Genomic DNA, 18,733 nt, shown 5'->3' on the forward strand with positions numbered 1-18,733 from the left:
GCTCTCCCTGTGTAAAGGTCAGAGGGGGCAGGGTTTCTGTTGAGTCAAGTGATTAGCTGTGGGAGGAGCTTATCAGAGTTGCAGGGCAGCGGCCCGTGCCTGGCAGCGCGCGCAGTTTGATCCATCTTTTAGATTTAGGGGAGCTAGTCTCAAACGTTTGTTGGGGGAGACCTAGGCTTTTTTGGGGGGGTTATTTGTCCTGTCTTCACGCTTTTTATGACGGAGGACTGCTGTAGCCACCCCCAACGACACGTTCTCAAGATGAAGGGTGAGGGAACAGCTGCAGTCGCCTGCGGTTCCTGCGCAATGTTTGTCATCTTGCCAAAGGTTGCAGGCAGCTTTACCTGCAGCAATTGTATGTTGATTGCCCTCTTAGAAGACAAAGTCCAGCAACTGGAGGAACGTGTAGCTACGCTCCAAAGAATTAGAGAGTTGGAGCTCTTCTTGGAAGCAACAGAGAACACCGTCTCCACCAAGGAGGAGACAGGGGACACCCCTGAGAAGGAGGCTAGTTCACCAACACAGGTGCCAGATATATGGAGAAACATGACTCAAAGAAGTAGGAGGCCCAGGGTTCGCTCTGATTGTTTAGAAATACACAATCGCTTTGAAGTCCTCTCCCCTAGCATGGAAGACGAAGAACAGACTCCATTTAAGGATCTCTCCCTCATTACAGTCGATCAGGTATATGAAGACGAGCAGCAAAGTCAGTCCTCAGGGAATGTGCAGGCGACCTTGGAACGGACAGCTCACAGAAGAACCCCAACCAAACCTAAGAGGAGGCGTGTAGTGGTGATAGGGGATTCCCTACTGAGGGGAACAGAAGCAGTGATCTGTGGGCCTGACAAGATGTCTCGGGAGGTATGCTGTCTCCCCGGGGCTAAGATCCAAGATGTAACTGAACGACTGCAAGGAATCATAAAACCCACTGACAAATACCCCTTCCTCTTGGTTCATGTTGGAACCAATGACACTGCAAGCAATAGCCTCCAGAAGATCAAAAGAGACTACGAGGCTCTGGGCCTCTTGGTACAGCAAACTAAATATGACATAATAGGCATCACTGAAACCTGGTGGGATAAGTCCCACGATTGGAATGTAATAATGGAGGGATACAATCTATTTCAGAGAAGCAGACCAGACAAGAAAGGAGGAGGAGTGGCGTTATATGTCAGGGATGTGTATACCTGTGAAGAGATCCAAGATTTAGAACCTCAAAGCCAAAGTGAGAGCATTTGGGTCAAAATTAAGGGAGAGAAGAATAACAGTGACCTCATTGTGGGAGTTTACTATAGATCCCCAAGCCAAACGGAGGACATAGATGATGCCTTCCTGGAACAGATGGCCAAGCATGCAAAAGGAAGGGAGATAGTAGTAATAGGGGACTTCAATTACCCGGATATTTGTTGGATGTCAAACTCAGCCAAGAGCAGAAGGTCAAACAGATTCCTCACTGGCCTTGCAGACAACGTCATTGTCCAGAAAGTGGGAGAAGCAACAAGAGGAACAGCCATTTTAGATCTGGTCCTAACCAATGTTGATGACCTGGTTAGTGGGGTAGAAGTGGAAGGATCATTGGGCGCGAGTGATCATGCTCTTCTGAAGTTTACTATACAGCGGAAAGGAGCAGCCAAGCATACTAGGACTCAATTTCTTGACTTTAAGAAAGCCAACTTCATAAAACTTAGGGAAGTGCTGGGTGAGATCCCATGGACAGTAATACTAAAAGGAAAGGGAGTTCATGATAGCTGGGAGTTTGTTAAGAGGGAGATAGTAAAAGCACAACTTCAGGCAATACCAATGAGACGGAAACATGGAAGGTGCCTAAAGAAGCCAGGGTGGCTATCTAAAGAACTTTTAACTGAGTTAAGATTAAAAAAGGATGTGTACAAAAAATGGAAAAGGGGGGAAACCACCAAAGAGGAATTCAAACAAATAGCCAGCACGTGTAGACACAAAGTCAGAAAAGCTAAAGCACAGAATGAACTCAGGCTTGCTAGAGAGGTTAAAAGCAACAAAAAAAGGCTTTTCTGGGTATGTCCGTAGCAAAAGGAAGAACAAAGAAACAGTGGGGTCACTCAGAGGAGAAGATGGTGAAATACAAACAGGGGACACAGAAAGGGCTGAACTCCTCAATGCCTTCTTTGCCTCAGTCTTCTCCGATAAAGAAAACAATCCCCGACCTGAAGAATTTGGAGCAAATGATTCAGCAGAGGAAACACAGCCCAGAATAACTAAGGAGATAGTACAAGAATACTTGGCTAGTTTAGATGTATTCAAGTCTCCAGGGCCAGATGAACTGAATCCAAGAGTATTAAAAGAACTGGCAGATGTGATCTCAGAACCACTGGCAGTCATCTTTGAGAATTCCTGGAGAACAGGCGAAGTCCCGGCAGACTGGAGGAGGGCAAATGTTGTCCCTATTTTCAAAAAGGGGAAAAGAGAGGACCCAAATAATCATCGCCCAGTCAGTCTGACATCAATACCAGGGAAGATTCTGGAGCAGATCATTAAGCAAACAGTCTGTGAGCACCTAGAAAGGAATGCTGTGATCACCAATAGTCAGAATGGATTTCTGAAAAATAAGTCATGTCAGACTAACCTGATCTCGTTTTTTGACAGAATTACAAGCCTGGTAGATGAAGGGAACGCAGTGGATGTAGCCTACCTTGATTTCAGCAAGGCATTTGACAAGGTGCCCCATGATATTCTTGTAAAGAAGCTGGTAAAATGCGGTCTTGACTATGCTACCACTCAGTGGATTTGTAACTGGCTGACTGACCGAACCCAAAGGGTGCTCATCAATGGTTCCTCTTCATCCTGGAGAAGAGTGACTAGTGGGGTGCCACAGGGTTCTGTCTTGGGCCCGGCCTTATTCAACATCTTTATCAACGACTTGGATGATGGACTCAAGGGCATCCTGATCAAATTTGCAGATGACACCAAACTGGGAGGGGTGGCTAACACCCCAGAGGACAGGATCACATTTCAAAACGACCTTGACAGATTAGAGAACTGGGCAAAAATAAACAAGATGAACTTTAACAGGGAGAAATGTAAAGTATTGCACTTGGGCAAAAAAAATGAGAGGCACAAATACAAGATGGTGACACCTGGCTTGAGAGCAGTACATGTGAAAAGGATCTAGGAGTCTTGGTTGACCACAAACTTGACATGAGCCAACAGTGTGACGCGGCAGCTAAAAAAGCCAATGCAATTCTGGGCTGCATCAATAGGAGTATAGCATCTAGATCTAGGGAAGTAATAGTGCCACTGTATTCTGCTCTGGTCAGACCTCACCTGGAGTACTGTGTCCAGTTCTGGGCACCATAGTTCAAGAAGGACACTGACAAACTGGAACATGTCCAGAGGAGGGCAACCAAAATGGTCAAAGGCCTGGAAACGATGCCTTATGAGGAATGGCTAAGGGAGCTGGGCATGTTTAGCCTGGAGAAGAGGAGGTTAAGAGGTGATATGATAGCCATGTTCCAATATATAAAAGGATGTCATATAGAGGAGGGAGAAAGGTTGTTTTCTGCTGCTCCAGAGAAGCGGACACGGAGCAATGGATCCAAACTACAAGAAAGAAGATTCCACCTAAACATTAGGAAGAACTTCCTGACAGTAAGAGCTGTTTGACAGTGGAATTTGCTGCCAAGGAGTGTGGTGGAGTCTCCTACTTTGGAGGTCTTTAAGCAGAGGCTTGACAACCATATGTCAGGAGTGCTCTGATGGTGTTTCCTGCTTGGCAGGGGGTTGGACACGATGGCCCTTGTGGTCTATTCCAACTCTATGATTCTATGAACCCGCATGCAGCCTGTATGTTTTGGGTAGGAGGGTTGCAAACATATGCAATTGTTCAATGGACCAGTATTTGGTTTGTGCTGCTGGGCTCTGAATACTTAAGATTGTGCAATATTTGAGCATGTTGATGAAGCCCTATATTCTCCAGAAGCAAGTCTGCAGAAATAATGTGATTAGCAGACTCCTAGTTTCAATCACATTTCTGAAGATACTGTGATCTGCAACTTTCAAATGTCATTTCCAACATCAAGCCTTACAAATGAAGCTTATTTAGCTAGCCAGGTAAATGGTAGTAGCAATCCTATTGTTAACATCACTGCCTTTAACATTTTTGAGCTAGGTTTGCAGCAGTGTAATTGGCTACAGACCCAGTTCTAGGCTTGTGGAGGGGCTTTCCTAGGAAAGCTACCCTCAGGACTTCTCCTTAGTAACCCCCACTCCCATGTGCTTGTTTGCAGACCAGCAGATGGCCTGCCCAACAGTTAATGGCAGGGACAGCATCCTCTTAGCACCCCCCTCCCGTTCCTGCCAGAGGATTAGTGGGCTCTGATGAAACTCTGTGCTTGCCAGAGTATGCTGTGCATTTGAATCCTCTGATTTTGTTTCATTTATTTTTATATGCTTTTATGTGTTCTTCATATTGCCATTTTACTTCTTTTGGGGTGTGTATTTAACAACATATTTGTTTTCACACTGTAGAAGACACACTTGAGGGAAGAAATAACTCAAACTAAAAACATATGTTGATAGCAATAGCTGTTAAACCCGCAACCTCCAAGCAAATCACAAAGTCAATGAGCTCATTGCCTTGGAGTCTTCTTTATTATCACCAGCATCACTTTAGACAATTTTTTTTATTTTATTTTTTGTTAAATATACCTCTGCAGGGCACAATCACATACAATCAATACGATTGGTAAATTACATGAGCTCTATCCCAAGCATATATGCACCAAAATGTCAAAAAAGTTATTAAAAAATGAACTCCACCCAAAAAGGTGATAATGACTTAAGAATGTCTCGGGGAGACTGGTACAATCCTAAAAAGACCAAAGGAAACTTGGCTTAACACCCCACCCCACCCCCGCACACAACCATAAAGAATGCACACAGATATAGAGGAATCCCACAACTGGAAATGGCTTGGGAAGTGTGAGAGAGGCAGGTTTGATGAACAAAAACAGGGAGTGAAATCTAGATCGAAGGCTGCAAAGTCCACCAAAACTAATTTTAAAATGCCACCATGCTGCTGATAAGGTCGCCTTGAAGGAAAGGGGTCCATGGCTAGCAAAGAGGCTGCTTACATAGCAAGCAGAGACTGTAAGGCAATTGTAAACTCACAATAGGCAGCAGAGACTGAATTTAGGGATCTGTACAGAGCCTGAAACTGTGATCTGTCAAGACAGCCAGCAAAAAAGGGGGCACTGCCAGTCTTGCTCCCCACTCCTAGCTGCCTTTATCTAGTGCTAAGCTAGGGGGAATCTCCCTAACCAAATCCAGCTGTGGGATTCTGTTCCAGTTACACAATCTGGTTTTGGATGCCAAAGACTTGTGAGTATTGTCTGCCACAACAAACTAACATTAACGACAAGAGGGCACAAGGGGTGTCTTCTTGCAGACATCCCATGAATTCAATGGGACTTGCATGCAGAAGACAACCCCGCTTACAAATGGTGCCCAAAGTCACTTTAACATACACAGAAGCAAACAAATTTTGTTTATAGCAAACACCAAATACTCCACAGGATTCTGTTTTTTATATATATAAAAGATATGTATACATGTAACATCAGCATATCTAATACTTTTGAGAGAGAGAAAGAGAAAGAGAAAGAGTCTCTGCATTTAAGCATATGTTTTCTTTTGGTAAAAAAAACCCAAACTTTTGCCTCCAAAATTAGACACTTTTTTGTATGTGGGGAGAAAAGCATCAGGCGGTCATAAATACATAAGTTATTTAGATATAGGCAACATCAGAACAGAAGCTACCCAGAAAATGGCAACTGTAGGTATTAAGGAACTTCTAAGATACTATCATAATGAAAGCTGAGAGTGTTTGCTGTCTTTCAGAACCAGAGCCTTACGCTTGTAGCTTAAGAAATCAAAAAGCAATTTTTGCCATAATAAATAATTAAAAGACTGTGAGTCCATTGGCAAATCCAGCACAATGTTTACCACAGGAATCCCATTGAAGCAGTGAAGGAAAGGAGACATTTTCTTCTCCGTGTTAATTTGGATGTCATCAATATGTCCTCTCAATGAGCTATCCTTTCAGTAAGTACAGAACTGTCTCTGGGTTGATTTGGTGAAACAGGAAATAATTTGGTGTATTTAAATGATGAATATTAGGCAATTGATCCTGAAAAGGGTGGAGGGCCTTTCCTCCAGAGCTGCGTATCAACCCAAGACCAGCAATTACACCAGAAACCATTTGGTGATGCAGGGACATAGCTAATCTCATGCAATTTAGTTTACTCAATCAAGGCCATTGCTTTTAGTGTGTCTGTTTAAAAGCACAACTGTGAATTCTGAAAAGATTCGTCTGTTGTGTTTTCCATATAGGGGAGTGGGAGAAAATAATTGGAGGTGGGAAATTCTGTACCAGAATCTCAGTAGCTTGGTTTACACATTACATTAAATCATAATGTAAAAAACCCTATTACGTCATGCTTACTTACCGTGTTCCCGCCACAGATAAAACAAGCCAGACTCTGGCTTGTTATACTGTCCAAACCTGGGCTTGTGGTTTGCTTCCTCCAAATAAACCGCCAGTGGCAAGCCTGGAACCAGTCTTGGTTACAGCTCATGGTTTGGAGTAAACAAGCCACAGGCTGAGTTCAGAGAACATGACCAGCCACGTTCTGGCTCGTTTTATCTGTGGTGTGGCGACAGAAGCAGGGAGAAGTGCCACTGGAACTTGTGAGCAACATGCAATGCCCTGCTCCTCATTCACACAAAACCAGTTTGTTTTACACTGAGATATAGAGTCCTGTGTTAACTAGACCCTATCAAGCTAAACCTTAGCATTACAAGAATGAGCCTCCACATATCCTGAGCTTATGTACTCATTTCCTCCTCCAGAATGGTGGCAAGGAGATGACTAGAAGTTTATTCTTCCCATTCAGATGAGCCAGTTTATCGCTTGTCCAAACCGTATACAGTAATTAAACTTAACTATGATTCAACGACAGAAGCCTGGCTACTAAACTATGGCTTGAAGCTGGCTTGTCTCAAAAAAAGGGGTAAGAAAAGAAAGTTAAGATTAAGCACTTTTTCTTGGTGCAGACAACATGGGGTGATATTCTACTAAGATTTACTTAAATTCATTAAATTTAATGCACCATTAGAAGAATTACACAAGGACAATTTTTTAAAAGATGATTTCACTGCAATTTGGGTTGACAATAGATTTTATGAGTATAGCCAAACATGGCAATCTTCTGGCACCCACTCCTCATACTGTATGGTTCCCTAACCCCCTTCTCTTGGTGAACAAGGCTCATCTGTGGAAAAAATAATCCTTATGCCACTAGGTGGTGTTATAGTTATATGAATATTTTGAATAAAGGTTTAATTATTTTTATTACTTCCATCCATCTCAAAGCATTACTTATGAATTTGCACTATATTTTGGGGGTTTCCCCCATTTTCTGTGTGTATTGTGATTTAGTATATATTATTTCTAGTTTGATCCGTTTGTCATATGCTTTTATGTATGTTACATTGGCCTAATACGAAATCAGTTATTGTGTAAGCTGCTACTATGGAAATTCCAACTTAGGTGTTTTACAGGTCCTGTTTTGCAAATATGATGTTCATTAGTCTTACAAATAAAAAAATAAAATAAAAACATTTAAAAAATAATAATAGGACAAAGTCGGGTCCATTAATTTCAGTGGGTCTACTCTGCACAGAACTTCATGGCACGATGCAGTTAATCTAAAACTGAAAGCTTTTGAATGCCTCTTTGCAGCTGTTCCCAGGAGAACGCAAACTCAAGGCTTACACAGGCTTTTTCTTGTAATGCTAAACATAGTTTAGCACTATGTCTGAATGAGGCCACTGATATACCTTTTTAAGTTCTTTCTAGAGCAAGTCAGTACACAGATTTGCTTCGTAAGATGGAGTCAACTGCTGGTATTAGTCATTCACTTTCCTATAGTGGGTGGAATTCAATGCAGCACTAAGGAGATTGTTCCATCAACGCAAGAATTTCTTTCTGCCTGCCTAAGGGCTTCTTTTCCTCCCCTGCAGACTCTTCTAGGGGTTCTCTCTCAACCCTCCAGAGCTGGTTGGAGGAAGGTGCAGGGGGAAGGAAGCCTCATGACACTCATGTGCCCTGGCTTTGGTTAACAGAACCAGGTAGTTGAATCTGCCGTTCAGAATCCATTTCGTACTTCACAAGACACACTGTGCCAAGCAAGTATCTGGGGTTGTTGGACCACAGTTAGGTGATCCTGTCTGCCCCTTTAGATAGTTTGAGTATGCAGCTGCTAGCTTTCCTTCCACTGGTCTACTTGCCTACCATCCACTTCCATGTAAGCTAAAACTGTAGTCTGTTTATAACAACAGGCAGGGCATGGGGCCAGATGAGAGGCTCAGGATGGGAGATGCATCTGTGGTGTAATTTCTTCTGCTGCCTCCAGACCTTAAATGAACAGGTTGGATCTCAAGAATAGGTAAGGTAAAGGTAAAGGTACCCCTGCCCGAACGGGCCAGTCTTGACAGACTCTGGGGTTTGTGCGCCCATCTCACATCTATTGGCCGGGGGCCAGCGCTGTCCGAAGACACTTCCGGGTCACGTGGCCAGCGTGACAACGCTGCTCTGGCGAGCCAGAGCCGCACACGGAACGCCGTTTACCTTACCGCTGGTAAGCGGTACCTATTTATCTACTTGCCCCCGGGGGTGCTTTCGAACTGCTAGGTGGGCAGGCGCTGGGATCGAGCAGCGGGAGCGCACCCCGCCGCGGGGATTCGAACCGCCGACCTTTCGATCGGCAAGCCCTAGGCGCTGAGGCTTTAGCCCACAGCGCCACCCGCGTCCCTGGATCTCAAGAATACAACTTGGCAAATCTAGCGCTGGAAAAAGTTCCCTTCCATAGACAGAAATATTTGCAAATACGTAGAACATAATGTAAATTTCACTATGAACATACTGATGAGATATGGGGAAATGACTGAAGAGTGACCTCCTTGAGGCCATTTATTTTTTAAAAAGCCCATGCCTGCTTAGTTAGTAGAACTATGAAACCAAGTGCTTTTGGATTACATATGCTTGTCTTTATGGATTCATGTATTAATTGGTCAGAATGAAAGAGGCTTCTCTATAGCTTTGGACATGCAGAAAAATGGGATAATGTGACTAAGATACAACTCAATACACTTTCTGCAGCCAAGTACTACAGAGCTACCTGTGCAGTGTGTCGGCATGCATTTGCTTCTGCATTTAACTACATCTGGTGCTACTTCTACTAAAATTCTTCAAGCTTCCTTATATTTATTTTTACTAGACCTCAATAGAAAATTTCAAGCAGGAATAATGACAGTAAACAATAACTTTTTCATAAGCCCTTTTTTGTTGCAAATTGTAACTTGATGTGTGATGGGAGAGTATTCAAGCATTAAAAAAAATAGAAAAGGGGATATATAAATGGCTGCAAATTTAATGAGGCTTAAACACACCACTTCCAAAATCTAATAATTTATCATCACTGAATGTATTTTTGTAAGGCTCAACAGTCATAAGCTTTTAGACATATTTACCAGTGTTAAGAGCTGAAAACACAGAAACCAAGTTCAATAAAAACTGGCTAAACCAGTAGGATGAATAAAATAAAAATACCCCACCCCCCAAAAAAACCAACACCCAAGAGTAAAGCACAAGTCTTTGGCTCTCCTTGAACAAAAAGCAAACAAAACAAAAAAACAAAACCAAAAAAAGGTATTTCCCACATTTATACAGACCCCCCATTTGCCTACCAGTAGGGGCAATATCACATTTGTGCATCACTGAGTAATAACACCATTAGAAAAGGCAACTTCACAGAAGTTATTGGCTAAGCGAATTCATTTGAATGCTCTATTTTGAGGCAGCAAGCTTTTGACTGGTGCATGATCAGGGAGGGTGACAGGCACATCTACAGAAGGAAAAGGAACAGAAGCAGAAGAAGCTAGAGCAGCTAAATTAGAATGGGTACTGCAAAAAGCATTTAAGTTATCCTGTAAATCCTTCATAAACCTTTTACGGAATTACATTTTGCTCTAACCACCAAGGTTACCTAGGGCTACAAAGGACACCCAGCTCAAAATGTTCTAATAAGGTTTGAAGTGAACAGGGTGTTGTAAACAACAAAGGGGAAAGAAAGGAGTAATCTACAGAATTGATCATTAATAACAGCTATTAAAATTGTGTGCTAAATGTATCAGAGAAAAATAAGCCAAAACTTAAGCACAGTATGCAGGAACAGTGGAGGAGGATGCTGTAAAGGTTTGTTGACTATTGTGAAATACATCTATGTCTGTTTGCCTATTTCCTCATTGCTATAAGGCATCCAGAGTACAAAGGTTACAAAGCTAGCGTCAAGAGAAGTGGATCCCATGGACAGTTTAAAGCCTAGTGTGTTATGATGTTTCTCTTAAAACAGAGAGAAACCGTATGAAAGGGGAGCGGGAACTAGTCCACTGGTGAAACAGCAACACCAGCAGACGTCTCTCTATTTCTCAAGCTTATGAATCTCCAAGCTCAAAAGATTCAGAAAAGAGCTTTTTGAATGCCACTAGAATATAGATACTTCTCAGGTTTCAATATTTTCTATGTATCCTTTACAAAGAAGGAAGGATTCACTGCCAACCAGCTCCTTACCTTAAATAGTGCTGAAAAGTCCTAGCAAACTAATTTAGGAAAACTAATTATAAAAGAACAAACTAGATGAACTACAGAATTAGATTATTCTACTTGAAAGCCAGTACACTTCACCAAAAAGTCACTGAAAAACTTAAAGCCTTTTCCTAATTCCTGATGTGCTCACCTTTGTTGAGTAAATCTTTGCACCAAAAAATGAGGGAAACAGGAAACTCAGCCAAGATCAATGTGGTTTGAAAAGATTAAACAAAAACCTTTGCTTGTGCAAACAGGACATTAACCTGGATAGGACACTGTGCACAGAGTACAGCCTGGGTGGGGGGGATGACACAAATATTGAGAGATCTAACTTTTAAGCTCACATTCAGAGCGTGTACTTTTATAGTAGAAGCTTCTCAGTATCAGCAATGGCATTTTCCTCATGTTCTGCCCATTCTTCCACGTGCTCAATGAATACACCCATGGCAGGGTGATTAAGCCTCTGTACAAACTGCTTTTTGCAATGTCCCTAAGCAAACAGGCAAGCCTCGCCATATACACTTTGTACACCCGTGGGCAAATTTCACAGACTAGTGAATGCATGTAGATCAGGGTGGCTGGACTTGCCGCCATGCTGCTGCTCCCCTATACCAAGGGTGAACCATCTTTTTGGCCCAGTGAGGCAGATCCTTCTCTCTCCCTCCCCTTGGGCCAACACTGACAAGTGGGCGAGGCCACCCACCCTCCTGTCAAAGTTGGCCCACAGAGGTGCAAAAAGATAGTGAGCAACACATCAGCTGATGCAGCAGTAGTCCCATCTCGCCTTCTGCAGGCTTTATGCGTGCAGCTGTCGGCTGGGTGGGGGTTGTCCTGCTTTCTGCAAAGATCAACTGCCTGTGCTGGTTGCCTGCAGAGGGTGAAGCAGAAACCAGTCAACACAGCGGCACTAAGCAGGACGGAGACCCACCTCCTATCAGGTGACGCCACCTGCTCACCAGAGTGACGTCACTTGATTGTCAAGTGGGTGTGCTTTATGAAATATAGTCTCATGGGCCAAATTAGAATCTTGGACAAGCCCAAATTGACCCATGGGCCAGAGGTACTCCACTCCTGCCCTTTATGCATGTTCACAGTATGCACATTAAAATGACTGAGAAGTGCTGAAGTCTCTCTTCCCTGAAGTTAGAAAATTTTCTGTAGATGAAATTATTCTAACAGAAAGCCAATTTTTCTCTTTTTCTAAGTTAGGCTCTCTCTGGCGGGGAAGATCTTTAAAAGATTGCTACATAATTTATGTACAAGGTTAACTAAATTTTGTTTTCTTGCAAACAAAGATGAGATTTTGGGCTAGGCCCTTCATAGACCTGATTCATTCAAAGGAGTTCCTGTGTTGTGAGAAATAAGAATAATAGTACTTACAAGCAAAGTTAGCTTGTTTCAGTGCTCTCCTGATATTACTCTTGCTTTACCGCACCAGGAAAAGCAGAAAGATGTGATGGGCTCCCTCAAGTGAACAATTTTCATCAAGAAAAGAAAGTATTTCTATCTAGACTTCAGTGGAAAGCAGGGCCAGGGGAAAGAAAGGTAGTGCAAAAGGAGAAAAAAAAATTCTCATGTTAAAATTCTGATAGAGTGGTGTGTGAAGTTAAGAGAAGCTGAAGATGATTGTTAAAATGCCTTTGAGATATATTTTCTCAGTGCCTCTACCTCCCAGATGTTTTATAACAGCTGCACTCATGTGAAAAAATTCTTAAAACATACTCAATATATATACAGATATAACTACATATATGTGTATATATACATACATATATAGATAATTTTTATTTAAATAAAAAAATGAATGCTCGAATCCCAAGCCAATACATGTATCAAATTTTTGGCCAGCCAGGTCTGTAGGGCATAATCAAATTCAATGTGAAATAGTATATAAATGCGGTGCCTTGACTGGGCAAATTAAATAATCACTACTCAACAGAGTCTTCTGCTTGGACTCTCCTACTGGTAGGCAACAGGGGGGCTGTATCCCCCCATTTTGTTCAATGTAACAGTAAGACAGATGCAAACTAGCTGAAGGTTGCTATGACCTCAACAAGGGTTTAAGGGAAGAAAAACAACCTAAAACAAGATTAATAAACTTCTGCTTTTACCCAACCAAAGCAATGCTTCAACTTATTACATAACCAGTGCTTTCTGAGTTTTAGTAGTCTAATCCATATGGGAGAAGTAGGCTTAAGAGATGTGTGGGAGCTTTTGCAATGGTTTCCACTCGGAGCATCTCTACCTACATATAACTTGGAGGGAAAGAGGAGGAAGTCAAATTATGCACAGCACAAGTAAGACCACTGCCTGCAACAGTGGCATTTTAAGGACAATCTTAAATGCAATGACGTATGCAGCAAGAAGAAAGGTTTTCATCCCATCTAGATCCTGAAGGGTGTTGCTGTTGAGACAGAGTTGCTGAAAGTAAATCTAAGGAGTTCTATTATCTTGTCAATCTCTCCCATTACTCAGAGACTGAATACAGCAGGGATAGGCAACTCCCCCACCCAAGACAAACCAGGGACAACCAAGAGCAGCTTTGAATGCAATAAAGATGCAGAGGGAACACAAAGTAGAGGGCCTGCACTTCCTGTCTTCTTGCTTCTCTCCATCCCACCCAAACTATAACTTCTACAGTTCTCATCTTGGGCAGATACAGCAGCTTTCCCTGTATTAGGATATCATGCAGCCCCCATCCTTCCCAGAAACAAAAGTTAACACAGAGGTTGTGCTTTAGACCTGACAAAGAAGCAGAGAGACCCAAATTTCTCAACCTAACCCATCTCTGACAACTGAAGCCATTCTACACTGCAGTTTAGGCGTTGTTTTTAATCTGCAATGGCTGCCTTTCAAGCGTGCTGGGATCAATCAGTATTAGCCAATTTATGCTGCCTCGCCAGAAATGGAACAGCTATTTCACTCTTATTCATGTAAACAGATCTGCTTGTTGAGGTGATGAATGCATGCTCTACAAACTGAAGTTAAAAACCTACCATGCTTAGAAAAACACAATGGATAACGGTGATGTACTAGCATGCTTAAAGAGAGTTACTTTCAGAAACTCTGCAACACATTTTCTGACAAGGCAATTGAGAGCTTCCTCCTCCATTGCAACACTTCCTATTTTCTTTTCAAACTCACACAAAGCAGTGGTGAGTGAGACTGTTTTGAAGGGAGAAGAAAAGAGGAAATTATACACTGGGTATGTAATAATACCAAAATAAAAGAGAAAACCTACCTCATTAAGATCATACAATTAATCAAACAGAGTGTGTGTATATATATTTATATATATAATATCTGTTTCTTTTAAAGCCCTGGCATTCAAGGCATCCAAAGTTATTAAAATAAAGTTCATTCACAGAACAAAAACAAATTTAATCTGAGTTGCTTGCAGATACTGCTAATTTTCATTTTTTTAATTAAAAAATGTGTTAATGTGAACTATGTGCAGGGTTTGTTCTAGTAGTGGTGTTGTGCACATTGTCTCAGGACCTGCCATTGTTGCAGCTCTTGCTCAGTGTCTCCCATTATATCCCAAGGAGGGGTAAAGGTGACCCCAGACAGAAATGGAGAGATGCTTTTGTTCCTTCAGGGAGCAGATGTGGGTGTTGCTCCTGTCCTCTGGGCATCCAAGTCGTCTCCTCCCGCTTCAGTATCTTCCGACAAGCTCAGAGCTGCAGTTTTGCTTGAGAGGAGGCCAATGCTTTCTTGCGCTGGAGCTGCTCCATTTGGAACATCACTGCTGAAGAATGAATGCCAAAAGGGGAAATTAACAGTGAAGACAGTCAGGTAGAGAAAGAAAGAAACTGAATAAAGTTTTAGAAAAAGAACAATATTGAGAAGACATCTTGAATACAGTTGGCTATGGTGTTCCAAGTGGCCACTATCAATGACAATCAAAAGATCAGTACCATCTGGTAAAATACAGAATACTCTAAATTCAGTGAAGCGAGATTATACATTCTGGAGGTAGTGGAACTGGTTTTAACTCACATTTGCTGTGTTCCACTATATCAGTTTTCTAGGCAAGGCATGTGGGTGGAAGCAAATTCCACATATAGTCGTACCTCGGAAGTTGAAGGGAATCCATTCTGGAATTCTGTTTAACTTCCAAAATGATCGGAAACCAAGGTGTGGCTTCTGATTGGCTGCAGGAAGCTCCTGCAGCCAATCGGAAGTTGCAGAAGGTGTTCGGGTTCCAAAGAACACTCACTTCCAGGCTTGTGGCGTTCGGGAGCCAAAACGTTCGAGTCATAAGGCGTTCAGCAACCAAGGTACGACTGTACTTTAGAATGCATTTCTATGTTTAGACATAAAACAATAATAAATCACTGAAACAAACGGAATACACAAGAAAAAGAATATATTGCCATGTTTATTTTAATATCTTTAATCTGCCTTGTTAAGTTGCATCTGTTTGGACCTTCCATCTCCATTTAGGGAGCAGTACACCAATAGTGTAGTATGTTACAACCACTAGAAGAAGAAGAAGAGTTTGGATTTGATATCCTGATTTATCACTACCCAATGGAGTCTCAAAGTGGCAAACATTCTCCTTTCCCTTCCTCCCCCACAACAAACACTCTGTGAGGTGAGTGGGGCTGAGAGACTTCAGAGAAGTGTGACTGGCCCAAGGTCACCCAGCAGCTGCATGTGGAGGAGCTGGGAATTGAACCCATTTCACCAGATTACGAGTCTACCGCTCTTAACCACTACACCACGCTGGCTCAAAGCAGAGCATAGACAGAGGTGGTAACTGGGAAAAATGAGTTTGACAGGCTACTGTGTGCTCTGTGACAGCATATATTTGCATGGTGATAGTGCTCCTGTTGTGACCCACCTTGGATCAGGCTGTGACCCACCAGTTGAAGACCAGTGCTATTACCTGAATGTAAGTGCAACATCCTCAGCTGGTACCTTGCTTTGCTGTCCATTTTCTGTCTGCTTACTGGTACTCACTTTGCTTTTCACTTCCAATGAAGACTGACTCTCCTAGGGAAAGAAGAGGAATACCTACAGTTCACTAAATGTAGGTAAGATGTTTTCTATGCTTGTTTCACAGATGAGAAATAGGATAATTGTAAAACCACTGCACAGACCAACTGACACAAAAGCCGCAGAGCAAGGGAACACCTGAGAAATATCTGCCCTATCCATTTGTTCAGGATACACAAAAGCACATGTATCAAGCAGCAAAGGCTAAAGCATTCTATCATCACAGGCTTGAAAACTACTGTCCTATTTCCAAATGCCAACTAACAGGTGTGGTGCCCAGGCTGCAACACAGTGCATGCAGTGGTACAGTTTTGAACAGAAACAGCAGAAGCTCATCATGAGATCTCCTAGCCATGCTCCCTAGGAGAGTCTAAATATGTAACCGTGTTGATCCATTTTATGATAAATGCCCAATTTTATAGGGATCAGCTGACAATTATATAATAGTGAGCTGGCAAAGGTGGTGTATTTGTCAGCATATGGAATTTGGCTGGGGAGACCTGAGCTCATATCCCTGATCTGTCAGGTGACATGACCGCAATCTGATGTATTGATGCTTCTGACTGCACGTGTTCAGCTTGTACCACACACTAAGAATTAACAAAAAGATATTTAGTCTGCTGAAATGCAGCCTTTAGCTTTTAATTAGAAACACATGCAATCATGCAAAGTAATATTACTATTTAAACTGCTACTGTGAGGTAGGAATACCCACCAAGGAAAGAGCACCTGCCCTCTGCTTGAATACTTTCCTCATTCTCCAATTTACTCTATGCTAATCTGTCCCAAATAGTAGTACAACTTGAAAGTCTCGTTATCTCCTCATTCACTTGCCAAGGGGGGGGGGCAGGGGTGAGTCTTTCAATTACCCTGGCACTCTAACACTATATAAGATAAAGGAAAACAAAGCCTGAAAAGCTACAGAAGTCAGAATATTTAAAATCACTGTAGTCTCAAAAATAAGAAGAGTTAACACTGGCAGCTGTTATCTAGAATAAGACCTTTGTGTGAAGAAGCACTGCAACTCACCCAGCAGCAGCAGCAGCAGTTTCTTTTTCAGTCTCCTCTGCTCACCCTACAAAACACTCACCATGCTCAGCTCCCGGGTTCTCTTCCCGATCTCCCTCTCCACCTGGTGCAGCTCCAAGCTCAGCTGTTCACTTGAGATCATTCCAGGCCACTTGGGAGGTGGCGGTGGGGCCTGCGGCTGGCCTGCCAAGGGGGTCGCCTCCCTCTGCAACAGCAGCCTGTTACTAACAGCCTAAATGCATAAAGCGAAGCACATACACAACTGAGCACAGAAAGAACACCATGCAGACAGGAGGATGAGGCCAAAATTCAGGAGTATTGCTTGGTTCCCAAAACCCAACCTTCCTTCCTCTCATGTGAAATACACAAATTGGTCATTACTCCCAAGAATGTTTCACACACACATGAAGATAATCTTAAATCAGAAATACAGTTTGTGAAACATGCAGCCCTTTCCCCAAGCTTTGTGAACAATCTTTCATTTCAGCTTGTAGCATGGGTGGCGATGACTGGATCCATGCTCTAAAAGGATGTGAGACAGAAGCAAACAGCACTGACGTAAGACGTTCATTGCTGAATCAGGCCAAGGGTTCATTTAGTTCAGCACTCTCTTTCTGGGAGGAGGCAGCCAGGAGCATCTGGAAAGCTCACAAGCGAGAAAAGATAGCGAGCACCATCCAGCTGTTTCCCAAAAAAATTCAGAGATATACTTGGAACACAGAGGTTCCATTTAACTGTCACAGTTATTAGCCATTAAGAAACCAGTTCTTTGTGAAGCTATCCAAGCTAGATGCTCCTTCTTGAGGTAGTGAATCCTAAAAGTTAATTTGATGTTGTCTGAAGTACCATGTTGTTTTCTCTGTTCTGTCCCTACAGTCCACAGATTTCATTGCGTGACTGAAAGAGAAGCATGGTTGTGTCTCCTGCCTAAACTTTTTGAAAAAATCTGACATGTGCAGGGATTGGCCACCTTGCTCAAGGCGTCTCACTGATTGTCTGTAATCAAGTTTATTACATGCTGGTGCCATGGTGGAGCTGAAACCAAGCATCTGACTATAGTCCTGAGACCCCACTCACCCACATCCTGGCTTTGAAGCAGTGGCTTTCTGTGATTTCTTGGAAGCTTACTAGAGGTTACTTAATGAGAAGGAGGTGATGGCAGTTAAGCTTCCTTAAAATATAGTTTCCCTATCACCAGTGATCTTCCCTTGCAACCTGTAGTTGCAGGAATGGTGCTCATAATTTAAGAAGTGTTCATAAAGGGCAGCAGTGAGGCCAAATAGGCTTGGTAATCAGCTGACTGCATCCTAGAACATGTTTCATGTTACTGAGCAGAGCACAGGCGCCTGCAGCAAATCATTCAATGTTGAATGAGTTGCCCCTAGCCTGAGAACCACTGTTCTAAAACGAATTATTTCTGCCTAATTTGCACTGATCTGGACCTAGCTGAACAAATAAAATATAAGCATGTTGGTATCTAAATGACATCTGCAATTAAGAATTGAATTATATACCTATATGAAAATGTGTTTGAATGATTTCATCTTAAAAGTCTTGGCACTGAAGCAATATTTCAGAAATGTCTGTCACAAAACAGTTACAAGTCTCTTTGGTCTTTGTTTTTAACTTGCATATTATCTAGTGCAACATTAGGTAACTAAAACAGCAACAACAAGAACAGAGAGTAACAGTCATGTGGGTATTTTCAAACCATCCAATACTCCTCCATTGCACCATCAGCAAAGGCATGCATGCCAAAAGTAAGCACCGATTTCTCTTTTATTCTTGAACAAGAGCACAATATTGCCAACAAATGCATCTTGCACACGGTGGACAAAAATCAATGTGTTTTTTTTTAAAAAAATGGGTTTTTTTGATTTAAATCGGATTTTTTTTATTTAAATCAGATTTTTAAAATAAAATTCTTTTGGAGGAAAAATCTTTTTAAAGATAGTTTTCTATTTAAGTTACATTATAGTCCAAATGCTATTCATCAGGAAATAAGGATTTGTTTTAAGT

The 18,733-nt window shown here is 42.2% G+C and overlaps 1 protein-coding gene and 1 long non-coding RNA gene across 7 annotated transcripts in view; one reads left to right on the forward strand and one right to left on the reverse strand.

Annotated features, from left to right (window-relative positions):
- Nucleotides 1-9,451: 9,451 nt before the first annotated feature.
- Nucleotides 9,452-18,733, reverse strand: part of RC3H1 (ring finger and CCCH-type domains 1) — a 65,879-nt gene continuing 56,597 nt past the window's right edge. The window contains exons 18-20 of one of the 6 annotated variants that reach the window (XM_082229032.1): nucleotides 16,776-16,919; nucleotides 15,576-15,682; nucleotides 9,452-14,429 (exon numbers count right to left, since the gene is read on the reverse strand). In XM_082229032.1, coding sequence (XP_082085158.1) covers nucleotides 14,279-14,429; nucleotides 15,576-15,682; nucleotides 16,776-16,919 — 402 coding nt within the window. In that variant the 3' untranslated portion in view covers nucleotides 9,452-14,278. Of the gene's footprint in view, nucleotides 14,433-15,575; nucleotides 15,683-16,775; nucleotides 16,947-18,733 lie in introns of all 6 variants that reach the window. The other 5 variants (XM_082229031.1, XM_082229030.1, XM_082229029.1 and 2 more) reach the window with 5 other exon arrangements.
- On the forward strand, nucleotides 15,651-18,567 carry LOC309535750. Its single transcript, XR_014221383.1, has 2 exons — nucleotides 15,651-15,723; nucleotides 17,591-18,567. It is a non-coding gene; the product is annotated as an uncharacterized lncRNA (long non-coding RNA).

The sequence above is a fragment of the Podarcis vaucheri genome (genome assembly GCF_965113315.1).
Source record: "Podarcis vaucheri genome assembly, chromosome: 6".
Lineage (NCBI taxonomy): Eukaryota > Metazoa > Chordata > Lepidosauria > Squamata > Lacertidae > Podarcis > Podarcis vaucheri.